At 45.0% G+C, this 15,011-nt stretch overlaps 1 protein-coding gene across 7 annotated transcripts in view; it reads left to right on the top strand.

Moving 5' to 3' along the window:
- Positions 1-6,837, top strand: part of gabpb1 (GA binding protein transcription factor subunit beta 1) — an 84,304-nt gene extending 77,467 nt beyond the window's left edge. For 5 of the 7 annotated variants that reach the window (XM_052040244.1, XM_052040243.1, XM_052040250.1 and 2 more), the window contains 2 exons: positions 3,712-3,768; positions 4,944-6,837. In XM_052040244.1, the coding sequence (XP_051896204.1) occupies positions 3,712-3,768; positions 4,944-5,096 (210 nt within the window). In that variant the 3' untranslated portion in view covers positions 5,097-6,837. The remainder of the gene's footprint in view (positions 1-3,711; positions 3,769-4,943) is intronic. The other 2 variants (XM_052040246.1, XM_052040245.1) reach the window with 1 other exon arrangement.
- Positions 6,838-15,011: the final 8,174 nt, after the last annotated feature.

Here is a 15,011-nt window from a genome sequence, read left to right as displayed (position 1 = left end):
CACTTATCAGACTATGTTTGAATGTTGTCCAGGTCTTGCTGTGTGCAGGTATAGACTGCTCCATGTGCTAAGGAGTTGTAAATGGAAGACAACATTGTGCAGTCATCAGCAAACATCCCCACTTACAATCTTATGACGGAAGGAAGGTCTCTGATAAAGCAGCCAAAAATGGTTGTGCCTAGGACACTGTCCTGAAGAACTGCTGTAGTGATGTTCTGAGGCAGGGAGATTGAACCCAGGCAACCATAGCCTTTTTATTTTCTGATCAATAGAGAGTTTTCCCTTCGCTTATTGACTTATCAGAGCTCCTTGATGCCACGCTCGGTCAAACACTGTTGTGATGGCATGGGCGGTCACTCTCACCTAATCCCATTTTTCCCCACACATCCCCGTTAACTCCTCTCCTGCTACTTACACCAGGGGTAAATTACAGTATTCAGTTAACCTACCAATCTGCATGTCTTTGGCAAGTGGGAGGAAGCGCAGCACCCAAGGTCAAGTTTGAACCTGGGTCTCTGGAGTTGTAAGGCAGAAGCACCAACTGCTTATCACTGCCACTCTTAATTAAAGCATTGGCGAGAGCCTTGTGAAAATGATGGGCAGGCAACCGTCCGTAGGAAGTCACCAGTAATTGTGTGATCATTTGGCAGCTCAAGAAATAGTAATTTATTATTCTTTTCCACTATTAGCTTTCAGTGACCTGTAGGTCATTGGTATTCAGTCTCTTCCCTCATTAAAGCTACTTCACTAATTCTTTTGATCAGACGTTTTCAGGTAAAGATGCAATTTGTGCACGTCATTGCTGACCTTTAACTTGTTTGTTACCCTTCCTCTCAGAGCACATTGATCCTAAGTGTGGTTTAGTGGGAACAACAGCTTTCTAAACCCTCACCCAGTTGATCCACAACACCAAATACTGTCAACCTATTACACTGACCCCATCCAACATCCACCTTAGGACAAAAGTCTTCTCCCACTGAGAGCTTGGTCTCAGCTTATCATGAGGGCTGGGTCTTTATTTACTGAAACACAAGACAGTCAAGTCCTGGAAGTGTTGGGAACATGTCCAAGCCCTTGGGTCAGAAACACGTGAGAATAATTTGAATTTATGCATTTTTAAAATGGATAACCAAATGGTGATTTTATGGCAACAGAGAAAGTAAAGATTGGAGCTGCAACATTAGAACAAGTGAATCTCTATTAGTACATGGGGATGCAGGTGGAGACCAATGTAAGACATGCAAAATAGAATATCAGGAGGTGAAAACTGTGAAATGACTGTCAGAGTTCCTGGTGACTATCTCTGCCATCTGCATAAATCTGAGAAATGCTGGCCCTGGAAACTTCAGCACTCTTCAGGAGTTCACTTTGTAGCCTGGTGTCATTGCCCCACAGCCCATGGTGTGTTGATTCTTCTAAAACACCAAGGGAGACACCTGAAGATTGAAGTAAAAAAAAATCCTGTTCTGACCCTGTTGTCATGCATTTCTTTGGTCACCAGCCTGAGGCCACATTAAAAGTTCGTTCAATGCAATACATAAATCTTGGACCAAGGCTTAAAGACCATACACAGCTGACTGTTCTAGACTGCTTATATCCTATCTGGAGTGACCGCTTTCTGGGTGAGACTCAGCAGGAGCACTCCACCTCTTCACAGATGCATTACCCAGATGAAGCGTGGTCAGTTTGAGGACTATAGTGATACTGAGTGATAACTCTCAGAATGGAAACTGAAAACTTCTCCGGTGGAAAGCTCTGTCGCCATTGAGTGGTTGGAGGTTGTGTCAAGTGCTTTCCTGAAGATACGGTATTGCTACTTGGCCCCCTTCCTTTGCTGGAGATGGTATCTGGCATCAAGCAATGCTGGGGTATGAAGGGTAACAGAGACACGTTGAATAATTTTACTCTTGGTTTCATTTTTATTTAACTGAAGGTGGTGATGTAGGATGTTATTGACCATAGTTACTGAGCCCAGTTGGAAATTAGATGCTGTTTTCATTTTAGACTGTACCACTGTTTATGTTGGGGCATTGCATAGTCTAGTTTTATTAGGCATTAAATGTGCTCCACAGGATTTGTGTCCTGAAGTGGGTAGCAAGTGCCAAACTCTTACTCAGTGGCTGGGGAAGTGTGATCACAGCCATGCAACATGGGTTAACGGTTAGGAACACTCAGTTAACCTGCCCTTTTCTCTGAACTTACCTGGTTTGCCACAGACCAGGACTCAGGAAGTGAACCTTCTGCTCCAAATGACATGAACTAAAGCTTAATCCCCAAACCACTGAATAAAATGAAATGGCTGAAAAGCATGCTATAAAATTGTGGACAAATTTGGAGAGATGATGACCAGATATCTGCCTGAACAAAGATAGTTACTTTGTTATAATATATGGACTTTCCTGAACCAAAATTTGTTGCAATGAACTAAGTGACCTGGGAAAGTTGGAGGGGATTTGTATGGGAACGTACAAGGTCATCCAGCTTGAAGCCGGGAAGCCTGGAGCAGGAGTTCTGAGAGGAGTCAAGACATATAAGAGTTCAGGTGCACTGATCAGAGGAAGTAATGCACGGTACAAAAAGTTGGTGAACGTGGCCAAAGGGAATTGGTTTTTGTCCTGAGGATGGACCATGAAGTAAGGAAGTGTGGCATATTGTCTAACCCATCAAGGTGCCGTGTTCATTCTGGGATCTGCAGCTCAAGACCTCAGGGCCCAGATTCACCAAAATATCACCAAGGATTAAATAATAAAGAATAAGGGCAGGATATATAACCTTATATTTGGACAGTTGAGGGAAATCGGATCAAAATGTTTAAAATCAGGCAATAATTTATCAGGATTGATACAGAAACCCATTTACTCTGTTGGAAGAATCCAAAGTGAGAGGGCAGATTTTAGCTAGAAATGAAAGTTGGTATGTATTTCAATGGAAATCCAGCCCCCTTCCTCACTCTGAAAGCAATGGTCAGTTTACAGGAATGGAAGGGTTTGTAAGGGAGCGAAATCCAGCCACAGTTTCCCATCAGAATACTCAGGCCAGCTACCAACATCTCTGTACATTTTTGTTTAATAACTGTAATAAGTAACTGAGTAATAACTGGATAAAAATTGTACTGAATTGGAAAACACATGCAAGGGATCTGGATCTAAAAACAAAGGTAGGTTTCCCAATAGAGATACAAGAGACAGCAGGAATCTGGAGCAACAAACAATCTGCTGGAGGAACTCTGGGTCGAGCAACATTTCTTGGGGGAAAGAAATTGTTGATGTTTTGGGTCGAAACCCTGCATCAGGACTGAGAGCAGAGAGGCAAGATGGCCGGTATAAAGAAGGGAAATGGAGGGGAAAGAAAGGATACCGAGGTGGTTGGTGGACTGAGGAGGGGTGTTAGGTGATGGGGAGGAGTTGGGAGACAGCGGCAGACAAAGAGGAAGAAGGAGAAACAGATGGAGCGATGTTGGGAGGGGTGTGTGGTCAGAGGCAGCTGCCGGAGGGAGATGAGCGGCTTTGTATTCCTGCTTATCTCCCTCTAACGGCCGCTCAAGCTTTCCCAACAACTCTGCAAAATGGAGCTAAGTCACAACTTATTGCACAAGTAACGTATTCGCAAACAAAGTGTATTATTTTCCTTTATAATGCTTTGGTGTTTTTATGTAAGTCATATGCGCAACAGGAGTTTATAATCTTTTGGTTTCATTTTCCTGCCTATCAGATACAAGAAAGTTCTGTTCCGGAAACTTGTACCCTGGACCCTGCAGAATTCTCAGAGGTAACCACTGAAATATTTATTTACCAGTAATACAGGTTAAATTCCTCAGGGCCATAACTTCACGTCCCACGCCCTCTCTTCCCTGCATTGCTTGCTTTCAATAGCTGGGGGTACGCAGCAAGTGATCTAACCCTCACTGTAATTGCAGCCTGAAATCACCGCCGGGGTGGCAATGAGAAATCTGCGGCAAATCAGCTCACACTGCTCTCTCCAGAAGCAGAGATCTCACAGGTCTAATGATACGATGCTGCAGGCAAGAGACGGGAGAGAAACCTGTGTCTTCCCAGCCCAGAGTAAAGCAATTGGGAGATCAGACATTTCTGCAAGAAGATAGTACAGAACGCAGTCCTTCCCCACTATCAAGTGCACGTTACCAGAATCAAACTGCAATCCCATTTCACTTTCGGTTAAATACTTTTAACAAAATGATAACAAACCTTTCACCACTTTATGGAGTGAGAGAATCTACATCTGATTAGTTCCTTCTCCCTGATTTTGGGCTCTGTGCTTGCCTCCTTTGTAAGATTTCCCAGGGAAGGAAGAGCTGGAAGAGAGCTGACACCCTGATCTAGCTGTGATCCAGCTGTCTGCCTGGTTGCTAGTGAATGAAGGATTCAAGCAGAACTGTGGGGGCAGCTACAAACAGCTTGTTGCCCCTGAAGGACAGCACTAGTGAGAACACATTCATACTTCACTGCTGAAACCTTTCTAACCCAGGGGTCACTGGACAGTGATTTGGAGCAGGATTCCTGGCAGACTTTTCTCCACCTTTCCACTGGATGTGATGCAGCGTTGGGAACAGCTCCCTCACTGTGTACCCCAGTCCAGGGTTGCTGGCCTCATCTTGTACCAGACTGTGTGACTGGCTGCAGCCTTTAGAGCAACAAGTTCAGGATAAAAACAAACTGCTGGAGGAACTCAGCAGGTCAGGCAGTGTCTGTGGAGGCAGAGGGATAGTAGACAGTCTCCGCCCAAAATGTCAACCATCCCCCTGCCTCCAGAGACGCTGCCTGACCTGCTGAGTTCCTCCAGCAGTTTGTCTTTTTTTGCTGCAGGTTCCAGTGTCTGCAGACCCTTCTGCCTGTCAGTTGAAGATAATTGGCAGAGGAACAGGTGCCACACCGCAGGCTAACATTGGGCCAGTATGGTGCTGACGTGTTGTCTTTTGGTTCTAGGAGAAGGAAGCGTTGCAGAAACAGCTGGAAGAAGCCAATCGCGAGGCCCAGAAGTATCGGCAGCAGCTCTTTGAGAAGGAGCAGGAGGCTGAGGCCTATCGACAGAAGCTGGAAGCCTTTGGGCACCTGCCCTCCAATAAGCAGGTGCTTTAAATGTGGACAAAGAGGCAAACACATCACTCAAACACTCAGCGGTTCCAGATCCTATGGGAAGGACAGCCTTCTCTATCACTGTGACACAAAAGGGCATGGCAGCAATCCAGGAACAAAGGTCCTGACAGCAGATCATGGCTCAGAAAATTGTGCTTTTTGGTGGTTGAAATCCTAGTGATTGAATGGCAGTCGGAGGATGTAAGGATGGACAGGACGGAGGTTGAAGGCAAAGAGGTGAGGCACCAAGCAATCTGCCCTTCCCCGGAATATTCCAAAAGGACTGAATCTGTCTGAAGAGCACAGTCCCTCAGTCCTTCCTCATTCACACCCTTCCTCTCTGTGTCCTAGATAATTCTGTTGTTACATTAGAAGACTCTGGCTCTTGGTTTTTATCTGTTGATTACTGGATTGCCTCTGTGAGATGCTGCAAGTATGAAATATTATCTGGACAAAAGTAGAAAGAAGTTGTGCTGGTGATTAGTGAAATGTAGTGAAGCCTTCTTTGCACAGTGCGGATAGGTAACTGCCCACTTGTAGAGGTAATTGAGGCTTTAATATTTAAATGTAACTGTGCAGAATGAGCCATTGGGTTGAGCTACCCTTCTCAAAATCATTTAAAAAGTTGAGTTACAGACATTTAATAATGTCTCAGTGGTATTTTTTTAAGAAATCCTTAAAGGGGAACTCTTAACACCAGGAATGGATTTAAGCTGTAAAACTATTTGATTTCTTATTAAATCTAAATTAAATAATCAACTTTCACTGTAAGTAACAAAACAAATTGCAAAAATGAGAGTCTTGTTGTTTGTAATTTTTGTGACTGACGAATTCAGGTTTCACCAACAAGGCACCGTGCCCATGAACTGATACAGTTTTAGAACCGTGAACCACACAATGCTGGAAACGTTCCTGGAATGAATTATTCACTCAGTCTGAAAGTTCAAATTCTCTGCTGAATTGGCTGTGTGTTGTGTCAGTGCATCATTCAGGAAATGACAGGGGGTGATATTTTACACTTATCGTTGTTCATCCCGATACAAACGCAATTAGTCCCGACCCTGAACCTTCTCCTTAATAACAAGACTTTAATTCAACCCACTGAGCGGAGCTAAAAAATTATACTCAATTTTAAATTCTATTAATTTATGCCGTGCAAGTGCAAGGAAGCTCATTCCTTCAATAGTGGCTGGTGTTTAACAAGATGACACAGGTTTAGGTCGTTTCACCAATAGCTAAAAGTGTGAGTTTAGGGCTGATGGTGACTGGATCACAGAAAAACAGCTGCTGGTGCTGCTGCCCTGTGAGAGTTGCGATGGTTTTAAGGTATTATGCTGCAGCTTGTTTATATTCCTTGTTCAGTGTCTGTCCATTTCAGTGTTCCTGGAGAGCCAGCCATCTGATCTCTGCCGAGTGTCCTTTACCTGCCGGGCTGATGATTTTGTTTAGTATTTAGTTGGGACTTTTTCACTGAGGGTTCTCAGTGACCACTCTTAGACTGATAGTGCTGACATCCCATTAAACAGCAGCACTTGTTCGAGTATGAGAGAGAAGACTGTTTGCTCCAGTGGTCAGGCTCCTGATTTAATGTAAATTGAAATACAGTTTATTAAAAGCTGCAGTGAATTCAGAGCATTTCCTCATAGATTTTTCCATTCAGCCTATCCTTGTAATTATATAAACAAAGATGATTACAAATCTTCCACTGTATAATTTTGTATCAAATAAAAACTTTCTTAAGTAATGATTTTCTTTAATTTCATTTTCAAAGATAGTGGTTGTAATCAAAAACGAGGGGAAACACTGCAGGATCCCATCCAACCATCGTTTGTGTGCCAACCAAAAATGAAACCTTAGTCACGTGAGCATCCCATCTCTCAGTCCAAAATTGTGAAAGGGAGAGCTCAGGACCAGCATGTTCCTGTTCGGGTGGAGGGCGATGCTGGCGAGTAGGGGACCCTGGATGATGAGGGATATTGGGATCAGGAATAGGCAGCTGGTATCAAGCGAATCCCTTGAGGGGATGTAGGAGTCCACTCAAGAAGGAAATCAGGAGGGCAGAAACAGGAGATGAGATAGCTCTGGCAGATAAGGTAAAGAATGCAAAACAGTAACTAGGGAGAGACTAGGTCCCACGAAGGATCAGTGTGGTCGTCTGTGTGTAGAGCCACGGGAGATGGGCAAGGAGCTAAATGAATATTTCTCATCCGTATTTACTGTGGAGAAGGTCAGGGAAGTTAGGAAATTCAGGGAAGAGAATAGAGATTCCTGAAACATATCCACATTACAAAAGAGGAGGTGCTGGCAGTGTTAAAGTGCATAAAGGTGGATAAATCCCCAGGGCATGACCATGTATATAATAGGACATTGCAGGGAGTCAGGGAAGAAATTGCCAGGGCCCCGGCTGAGATATTTGTCTCATCCTTAGCCACGGGTGAGCTGCCGGAAGACTGGAGGGTGGTTAATGTGCCTTTATTTAAGAAGGGCTGCAAGGACAAGCCGGGGAACTACTGGCCGGTGAGCCTAAAATCAGTGGTGGGAAAGTTACTGGAGGGGATTCTGAGGGACAGGATCTACCAGTATTTGGAAAGCCAAGGACAGATAAGGGCTGATCAGCATGGCTTTGTGAGGGGGAAATCGTGTCTCATGCATTTGAATGAGTTTTTTTAAAAAAGGATTAATGAGAGCAGGGCAGTAGGTGACGTCTACATAGACTTTAGCAAGGCCTTTGACAACGTCCTGCATCAGAGGCTAATCTGGAAGGTAAGATCACATTGGGCTCCAGGGTGAGCTAACCAATTGGATACACAATTAGCTTGGTGGAAAGAGTCAGAGGGAGGTAGTGGAGCAACACCCAAAATGCTGGAGGAACTCAGCAGTTCAGGCAGCATCTACGGAGGGAAACAAACAGGTCGAGATCCTTCAGAGGTAGTGGAGGATTGTCTTTCAAACTGGAGACCTGTGACCAGTGGTGCGCCGTGGGGATCAGTGCTGGGTCTCTTTTCCTTTGACCAATACTCCCTAACTTTTCATTAGCCACCACTGAACACTTTTCTTGTTGGCATGAGTCATTGTTTAGAGTCGTACAATGCACCACAGCCAACTCCTGCCTCATACGCTGACAGTCCGCTTTCATCAGATTTCAGTCTCTGGTTTCAGATTGAACTAAATCACATTCAATCTTGGTACAAAATTCAATATTATGATCACATTTCTCTAAAGGCCACCAAAGTGAGATGAATAATCAATGTTAGATACAAGACAACCTCTTCACTAGTTGGTACCTCAACACACTGATCTAGAAAACCATTTCTTATACAGTCCATGAAAGCGTCATCTACACAATGCTGCTAATTGCCCAAATTGTATACTGATTAAAGTTGTGCAACATTATCATGTTACCTTTTTTCTCTCACCTTTACTGACCTCCTTATACCACAGCTCCCATCACCAGCTTGGGGCCCCATTGACAACTCCCTCCTGGTTGATTCAACTGGTTGATTTTCTGATTTGTGATCCTTTTTCCCCAATTCCTGACGGCCAGGTCTCCCCCTTTGCCTCTTCTGTTTCTGCCTCAACTCTTCCAGAAGCTAATCACCCTGAGACATAGTGTACCCCTGAACACTCTGCAAACCAAGTCTCTGTAATGACTATTCAACGGTTCCCGTTTATCACTAGTTGTGTCCTTTAGTTTTCTATCTTGTTACAAGTTCTGTGCTCCCTTTGATAAAAACCTTCCATTCTTTTTGTCATTGTTCCTGCTCCAAGTCTGACTGAAGCTTTTGTGTTCTGTCTGTTACCTGCAGTATCACCTCGTTCTCTCGCTTTAAATTTGCAAACCGCCCTCCCTGCTTAGTTTAAAGCCTTGGCCGTTTCGCCAACAGTCCGGGAGTTCCCAGAGCTTCCCTGGCTGGGGAGGCTGGTGGAGATTGTTGTGACAAGGGCAATGTTTCTTTGTCTAACCTTTCCTCCCAATGCACCGGGCTTCCATTGTATATCCACGTTCAGGTCACCACCTGTTTCATTCCCGTGCCCTGTTTACGCTGACAGTTTAGTTAAGATACCGATTGGTTCATTATAAAACCAACTTTCATTTCCAATTAAGCCGGCTGATTCTCGTCAGAAACACCTGAAGATTTTCCCAACTCGTTCGTCAGTTGGACAGCAGCACAACGAGATTTCAGTGGGAAAACTCCTCATTAAAGCGGTTTCCGGGCTCCGAGATTCGGATCCTTCACATCACCAGCGACAGCAAAGAGAAACTCCTGGGAACGCGTCCCGAGTCACCAACATCTCCACGGCGAGGAGTCCACACGCCAACACCCGAGAAATCCACTTGCAATCACCTGACCAGTCGGTCGCTCCCGAACGCCAGTACAGTTCTCACCAGGAAAATCATTTCATTTTCTCAGTTGTCTCCTTGGCGCTGTTTCTGCCCTTCCGTTGCCTCTCGCTTAGCGGGGACTGACCCGGGACATTAAAGAGTGCAGATCGGATGACACCAGAGACTTGAGGTGCTGGAATCTAGAGCAAAAAACAAAATGCTGGAGGAACTCAAGAGGGTCGAGCAGCGTCTGTGGAGGGAAGGAGACAGTCGACGTTTCGGGTCGAGACCCTCTATCTGGACCTCTGCCTCCTGAGTTCCTCCCGCATCTTGTTTTTTGCTGCAGATCTGATATACCTGGTTAGGGAAGCAGGAAGGGTTTCAGAATCAGGCTTATTATCATGACATGAAATGTGTTGTTTTGCGGCAGCAGGTACAGTGCAAGACATAACAGACATAGATCACATAGCACAGCACAGGAACAGGCCCTTCCGCCCACAATGTTTTGCCAAACCAATTACACTAGTAATAAAATGCCCAACTAAACTAATCCCTTCTGCCTACACAATGTCCATATCCTACCCATTTCCCGCATATCCACTTGCCTATCTAAGGGCTTCTTGAATGCCCCTATCGCATTTGCCTCCACAACCACCTCAGGTAGCGCATTCCAGGCACTCACCACTATGGAAAAAAAACTTGCCCTGCACATCTCCTTTGAACTTACCTCCATCACTTTAAATGCATGCCCTCTGGTATTAGACATTTCAAACCTGGGGAAAGATACTGGCTGTCTACTCTATCTCTGCCTCTCAATCTTATAAACCTCCATCAGATCTCCCCTCAGCCTCCACCACTCCAGAGAGAACAACCAGAGTTTGTCCAACCTATCCTCATAGCACATGCCCTCTAATCCAGGCAGCATCCTGGTAAATCTCCTCTGCACCCTCTCCAAAGCCTCAACATCCTTCCTATATTGGGGCAATCAGAACTGGATGCAATACTCCAAATGCAGCCTAACCGAAGTCTTATAAAGCTTAGTCAGTCAAGATTTGCCCTTGACAAAGCCCTGCTGGTCATCTCTGACTAGTCCCTGCCTTTCAAAATGAAAGAGAACAAAGAAAGTCCAGCACAGGAACAGGCCCTTCGGCCCACAATGTTGTGCCAAACTAATTAAATTAGTAATCAAATGCCCAACTCAACTAATCCCCTCTGCATACACACGTCCATATCCCTCCATTTCTTGCACATTCATGTGCCCATCTAAGAGCCTCTTGAACACCCCTATCGTATTTGCTTCCACCACCACCCCAGGCAGCACATTCGAGGCACCCAGCACTGTGTAAAGACTTGCCCTGCCCATCTTCTTTGAACTTACCCCCTCTCATCTTAAATGCATGCTCTCTGGTATTAGACATTTCAACCCTGGGAAAAAGATACCAGCTGTCTACTTTATCTATGCCTCTCATAATCTTACAAACCTCTATCAGATCTCCCCTCAGCCTCTGCCGCTCTAGAGAAAAGTTTGTCCAACCTATCCTCATAGCACATGCTCTCTAATCCAAGAAGCATCCTGGTAAACCTCTTCTGCAACCTCTCCAAAGCCTCGAAATCCTTCCTAGAATGGGACGACCAGAACTGAATACAATACTCCAGATGCAGCCTAACTAAAGTTTTATAAAGCTGCAACATAATCTCTGGACTCGAACTCAATTCCTCGACTAATAAAGACAGGCATGCCATATGCCTTCTTTATCACCCTATCAACCTGTGTAGCTACTTTCAGGGAGCAATGGACTTGGACCCCAAGATCCCTTTGCACATCAACACTGTTAAGGGTCTTGCCATTATCAGTGGACTGTCCCTTTACATTTGCTCTCTGAAAGTACAACACTTCACATTCAGCCAGATTAAACTCCATCTGTCATTTCTCCACTCATATCTGCAACTGATCTGTATTCTCTGCCAATCTTCTGTTATCCACAGCACCGCCAATCTTGGTATCGTCTGCAAACTTACTAACCCATGTTTTCATCCAGGTCATTTATATACATCACAAACAGCAGAGGTCCTGGTACAAATCCCTGCAGAACACCACTAGTCACAGACCTCCAGCCAGAACAAGTCCCATCAACCATTACCCTCTGTCTAACCGTTACCAATTAACCATTACCCTCTGTCTAACCATTACCCTCTGTCAACCATTACCAATTCTCAATCCAAACAGGCAATTAACCATTACCCTCTGTCTAACCATTACCCTGTCAACCATTACCAATTCTCAATCCAAACAGGCAATTCACCATGGATCCCATGCACCTGGATGAGTCTCCCAAGAGGGACCTTGTTAAATGCCTTACTGAAATCCATGTAGACAACATCCATTGCTCTACCTTCGATCACCTTCCTCACCTCTTCGAAAAACTCAATCAAGTTAGTAAGACACGATTTGCTGACTGCCCCTAATTAGGCCAAGGTTTTCCAATTGCTCATATATTCTATCCCTAAGAATTCTCTCCAGTAACTTCCCTCCCACTGACGTGAGTCACCAGTATATAGTTTCCAGCATTATCCCCATTTCTCTTCTTGAGAAATGGAACAATGAACAATTATCCTGCCCTTGGAGTTTTTTTCCAAATAACTTCTCTACTATTGATGTTAGGCTCACAGATCTGTATTTGCCAGGCTTCAGTCTGCTGACCTTATTGAAAAGGACGACCACATTTGCCATCCTCCAGTCTCTCATACCTCACTTGTGGCCAGCAAAGATCAAAAAATCTCAGCCTGAGCTGCAGCAATCTCTTCCCTTGCCGCTCACAACAGCCTGGGATAAATCTAACCCGACCCTTGGGATTTAGACACGTCAGGCAGCACGTGCGGAAAGAGAAACAGAGCTAATGTTTCAGGTCTCCAACCTTTTATAAGAACTGGGAAAGAGAAAAATAATGTTAGTTTTCAGTAGCAAGGAAGGTGAGAGAAATGGGTGGAACAAAGGGAATATCTGTGATAGCACAAGGCCAGATGAGTTGATGTTACAGTTGGATTAAGATGCTCCTGTCTGTAATCCATTGCTAACAGCAAGGCTGAGGCATGCCCTGACCAGACCAGCAAAGAAAAGAAAATGAGCCAAAGTGACAGCAAGCAGAAATGGCCAGTTCTGACACAGAAAGAAAGCAAATTAGCTAAGGTTGGAAAATTCAATATATCGTCGAAGGCTGCAATGTGGCCAGGCAGACGATGAGGTGCTGTTCCTCGAGCTTGCTTTGGGCCTCATTGTAACGGTGCAGCAGACCACAAACAAAGGTCAGTGTAGGTGGGATGGGGAACTAACCTTTTCTGTTTGTTTATGTTCTCACTCTCCAATTGCTCTCATTCATTCCTTGACCAGATAACTTGTTTAGTTTATCCCCATGGTCATCCCAACTTAACCCTCAGTGACTTCCCCCTCCCTGCAGTTTAACAAGCTTCATAGAAACATAGAAACATAGAAAACCTACAGCACAATTCAGGCCCTTCAGCCCACAAAACTGTGCCGAACACGTCCTTACCCTAGAAATTACTAGGCTTACACATAACCTTCTATTTTTCTCAGCTCCATGTACCTATCCAACAGTCTCTTAATAGACCTTATCGTATCCGCCTCCACCATTTCCGGCAGCCCATTCCATGCACTCACCACTCTGAGTAAAAAACTTACCCCTGACATCTCCTCTGTACCTACTCCCCAGCACCTTAAACCTGTGTCATCTTGTGGCCACCATTTCAGCCCTGGGGAAAAGCCTCTGACTATCTACCCAATCAATACCTCTCATCGTCTTATATACCTCTATCTGGTCCCCCCTCATCCTCCGTCGCTCCAAGGAGAAAAGGCTGAGTTCCCTCAACCTGCTTCATAAGGCATGCTCCGCATTCCGGCAGCATCCTTGTAAATCTCCTCTGCACCCTCTCTATGGATTCCACATCCTTCCTGTAGTGAGGTGACCAGAACTGAGCACTGTACTCTAAGTGGGGTCTGACCAGGGACCTATATAGCTGCAGCAATACCTCTTGGCTCCTAAATTCAATTCCCCGATTGATGAAGGACAATACACCATATGCCTTCCCCTGCGCAGCTGCTTTGAGCATCCTATGGACTCAGACCCCAAGATCCCTCTGATCCTCCACGCTGCCAAGAATCCTACCATTAAGACTATATTCTGCCCATCATATTGACCTACCAAACATGAACCACTTCACACTTATACGGTGGTCTGAACTGCTCTGCCACTTCCTCAGCCCAACTTTGCATCCTATCTATGTCCCTCTGTAACCTCTGACAGCCCTCCAAACTATCCACAACACCCCCAACCTTCATGTCATCCACAAACTTACTAACCCACCCCTCCACTTCCTCATCCAGGTTGTTTATAAAAATGACAAAGAGCAAGGATCCCGGTACAGATCCCTGAGGTACACCACTGGTCACCGACATCCACTCAGAATACGACCCTTCAACGACCACTCTTTGCCTTCTGTGGGCCAGCCAGTTCTGGATCCACACTGCAATGTCCCCTTGGATCCCATGTCTCCTCACCTTCTCCATAAGCCTTGCATGGGGTACCTTATCAAGCACGTTGCTGAAATCCATATACACTACACCTACTGCTCTCCCTTCATCGATGTGTTTAGTCACATCCTCAAAAAATTCAATCAGGCTCGTAAGGCAGGACCTGCCCTTGACAAAGCCACGCTGACTATTCCTAATCATATTATACCTCTCCAAATGTTCATAAATCCTGCCTCTCAGGATCTTTTCCATTAGCTTACCAACCACTGAGGTGAGACTCACCGGTCTATAATTCCTTGGGCTATCCCTACTCCCTTTTTTGAATAAGGGAACAACATCCACAACCCTCCAATCTTCCAGAACCTCTCCCATCTCCATTGATGATGTATAGATCATCGTCAGAGGCTCTGCAATCTCTTCCCTTGCCTTCCACAGCAACCTGGGGTACATCTCATCCAGTCCCGGCAACTTATCCAACATGATGCTTTCCATAAGTTTCAGTGCCTCCTCTTTCCTAATATCTACATGCTCAAGCTCTTCAGCCTGCTGCAAATCCCCACTACAATCCCCCAGATCTTTTTCCGTAATGAATACTTTATGTCAGTATTCACTAAGTACCTCCGCTATTTCTTCCAGATCCATACACACTTTCCCACTGCTGCACTTGATAGGCCCTATTCTTTCACATCTTATCCTCTTGTTCTTCACATACTTGTAGAATGCCTTGGGGTTTTCCTTAATCCAGATCGCCAAGGCCTTCTCATGCCCCCTTCTGGCTCTCCTAATCTCCTTCTTAAGCTCCTTCCTATTAACCTTGTAGTCTTCCAGATCTCTAACATTACCTAGCTCTCTGTACCTTTTGTAAGCTTTTTTTTTCCAACCAGATTGATTATAGTCTTTGTACACCACGGTTCCTGTATCCTCTCGTGACTCCCCTGTCTCATTGGAACATGTCTATGCAGAACTCCACACAAATATCCCCCAAATATTTGCCACATTTCTTCCATACTTTTCCCTGAGAACATCTGTTCCCAATATAATCTTCCAA

The sequence above is a fragment of the Pristis pectinata genome, chromosome 28 (assembly GCF_009764475.1).
Source record: "Pristis pectinata isolate sPriPec2 chromosome 28, sPriPec2.1.pri, whole genome shotgun sequence".
NCBI classification, from domain to species: Eukaryota; Metazoa; Chordata; class Chondrichthyes; order Rhinopristiformes; family Pristidae; genus Pristis; species Pristis pectinata.
This window is presented reverse-complemented; position numbering and strand designations above follow the sequence as displayed.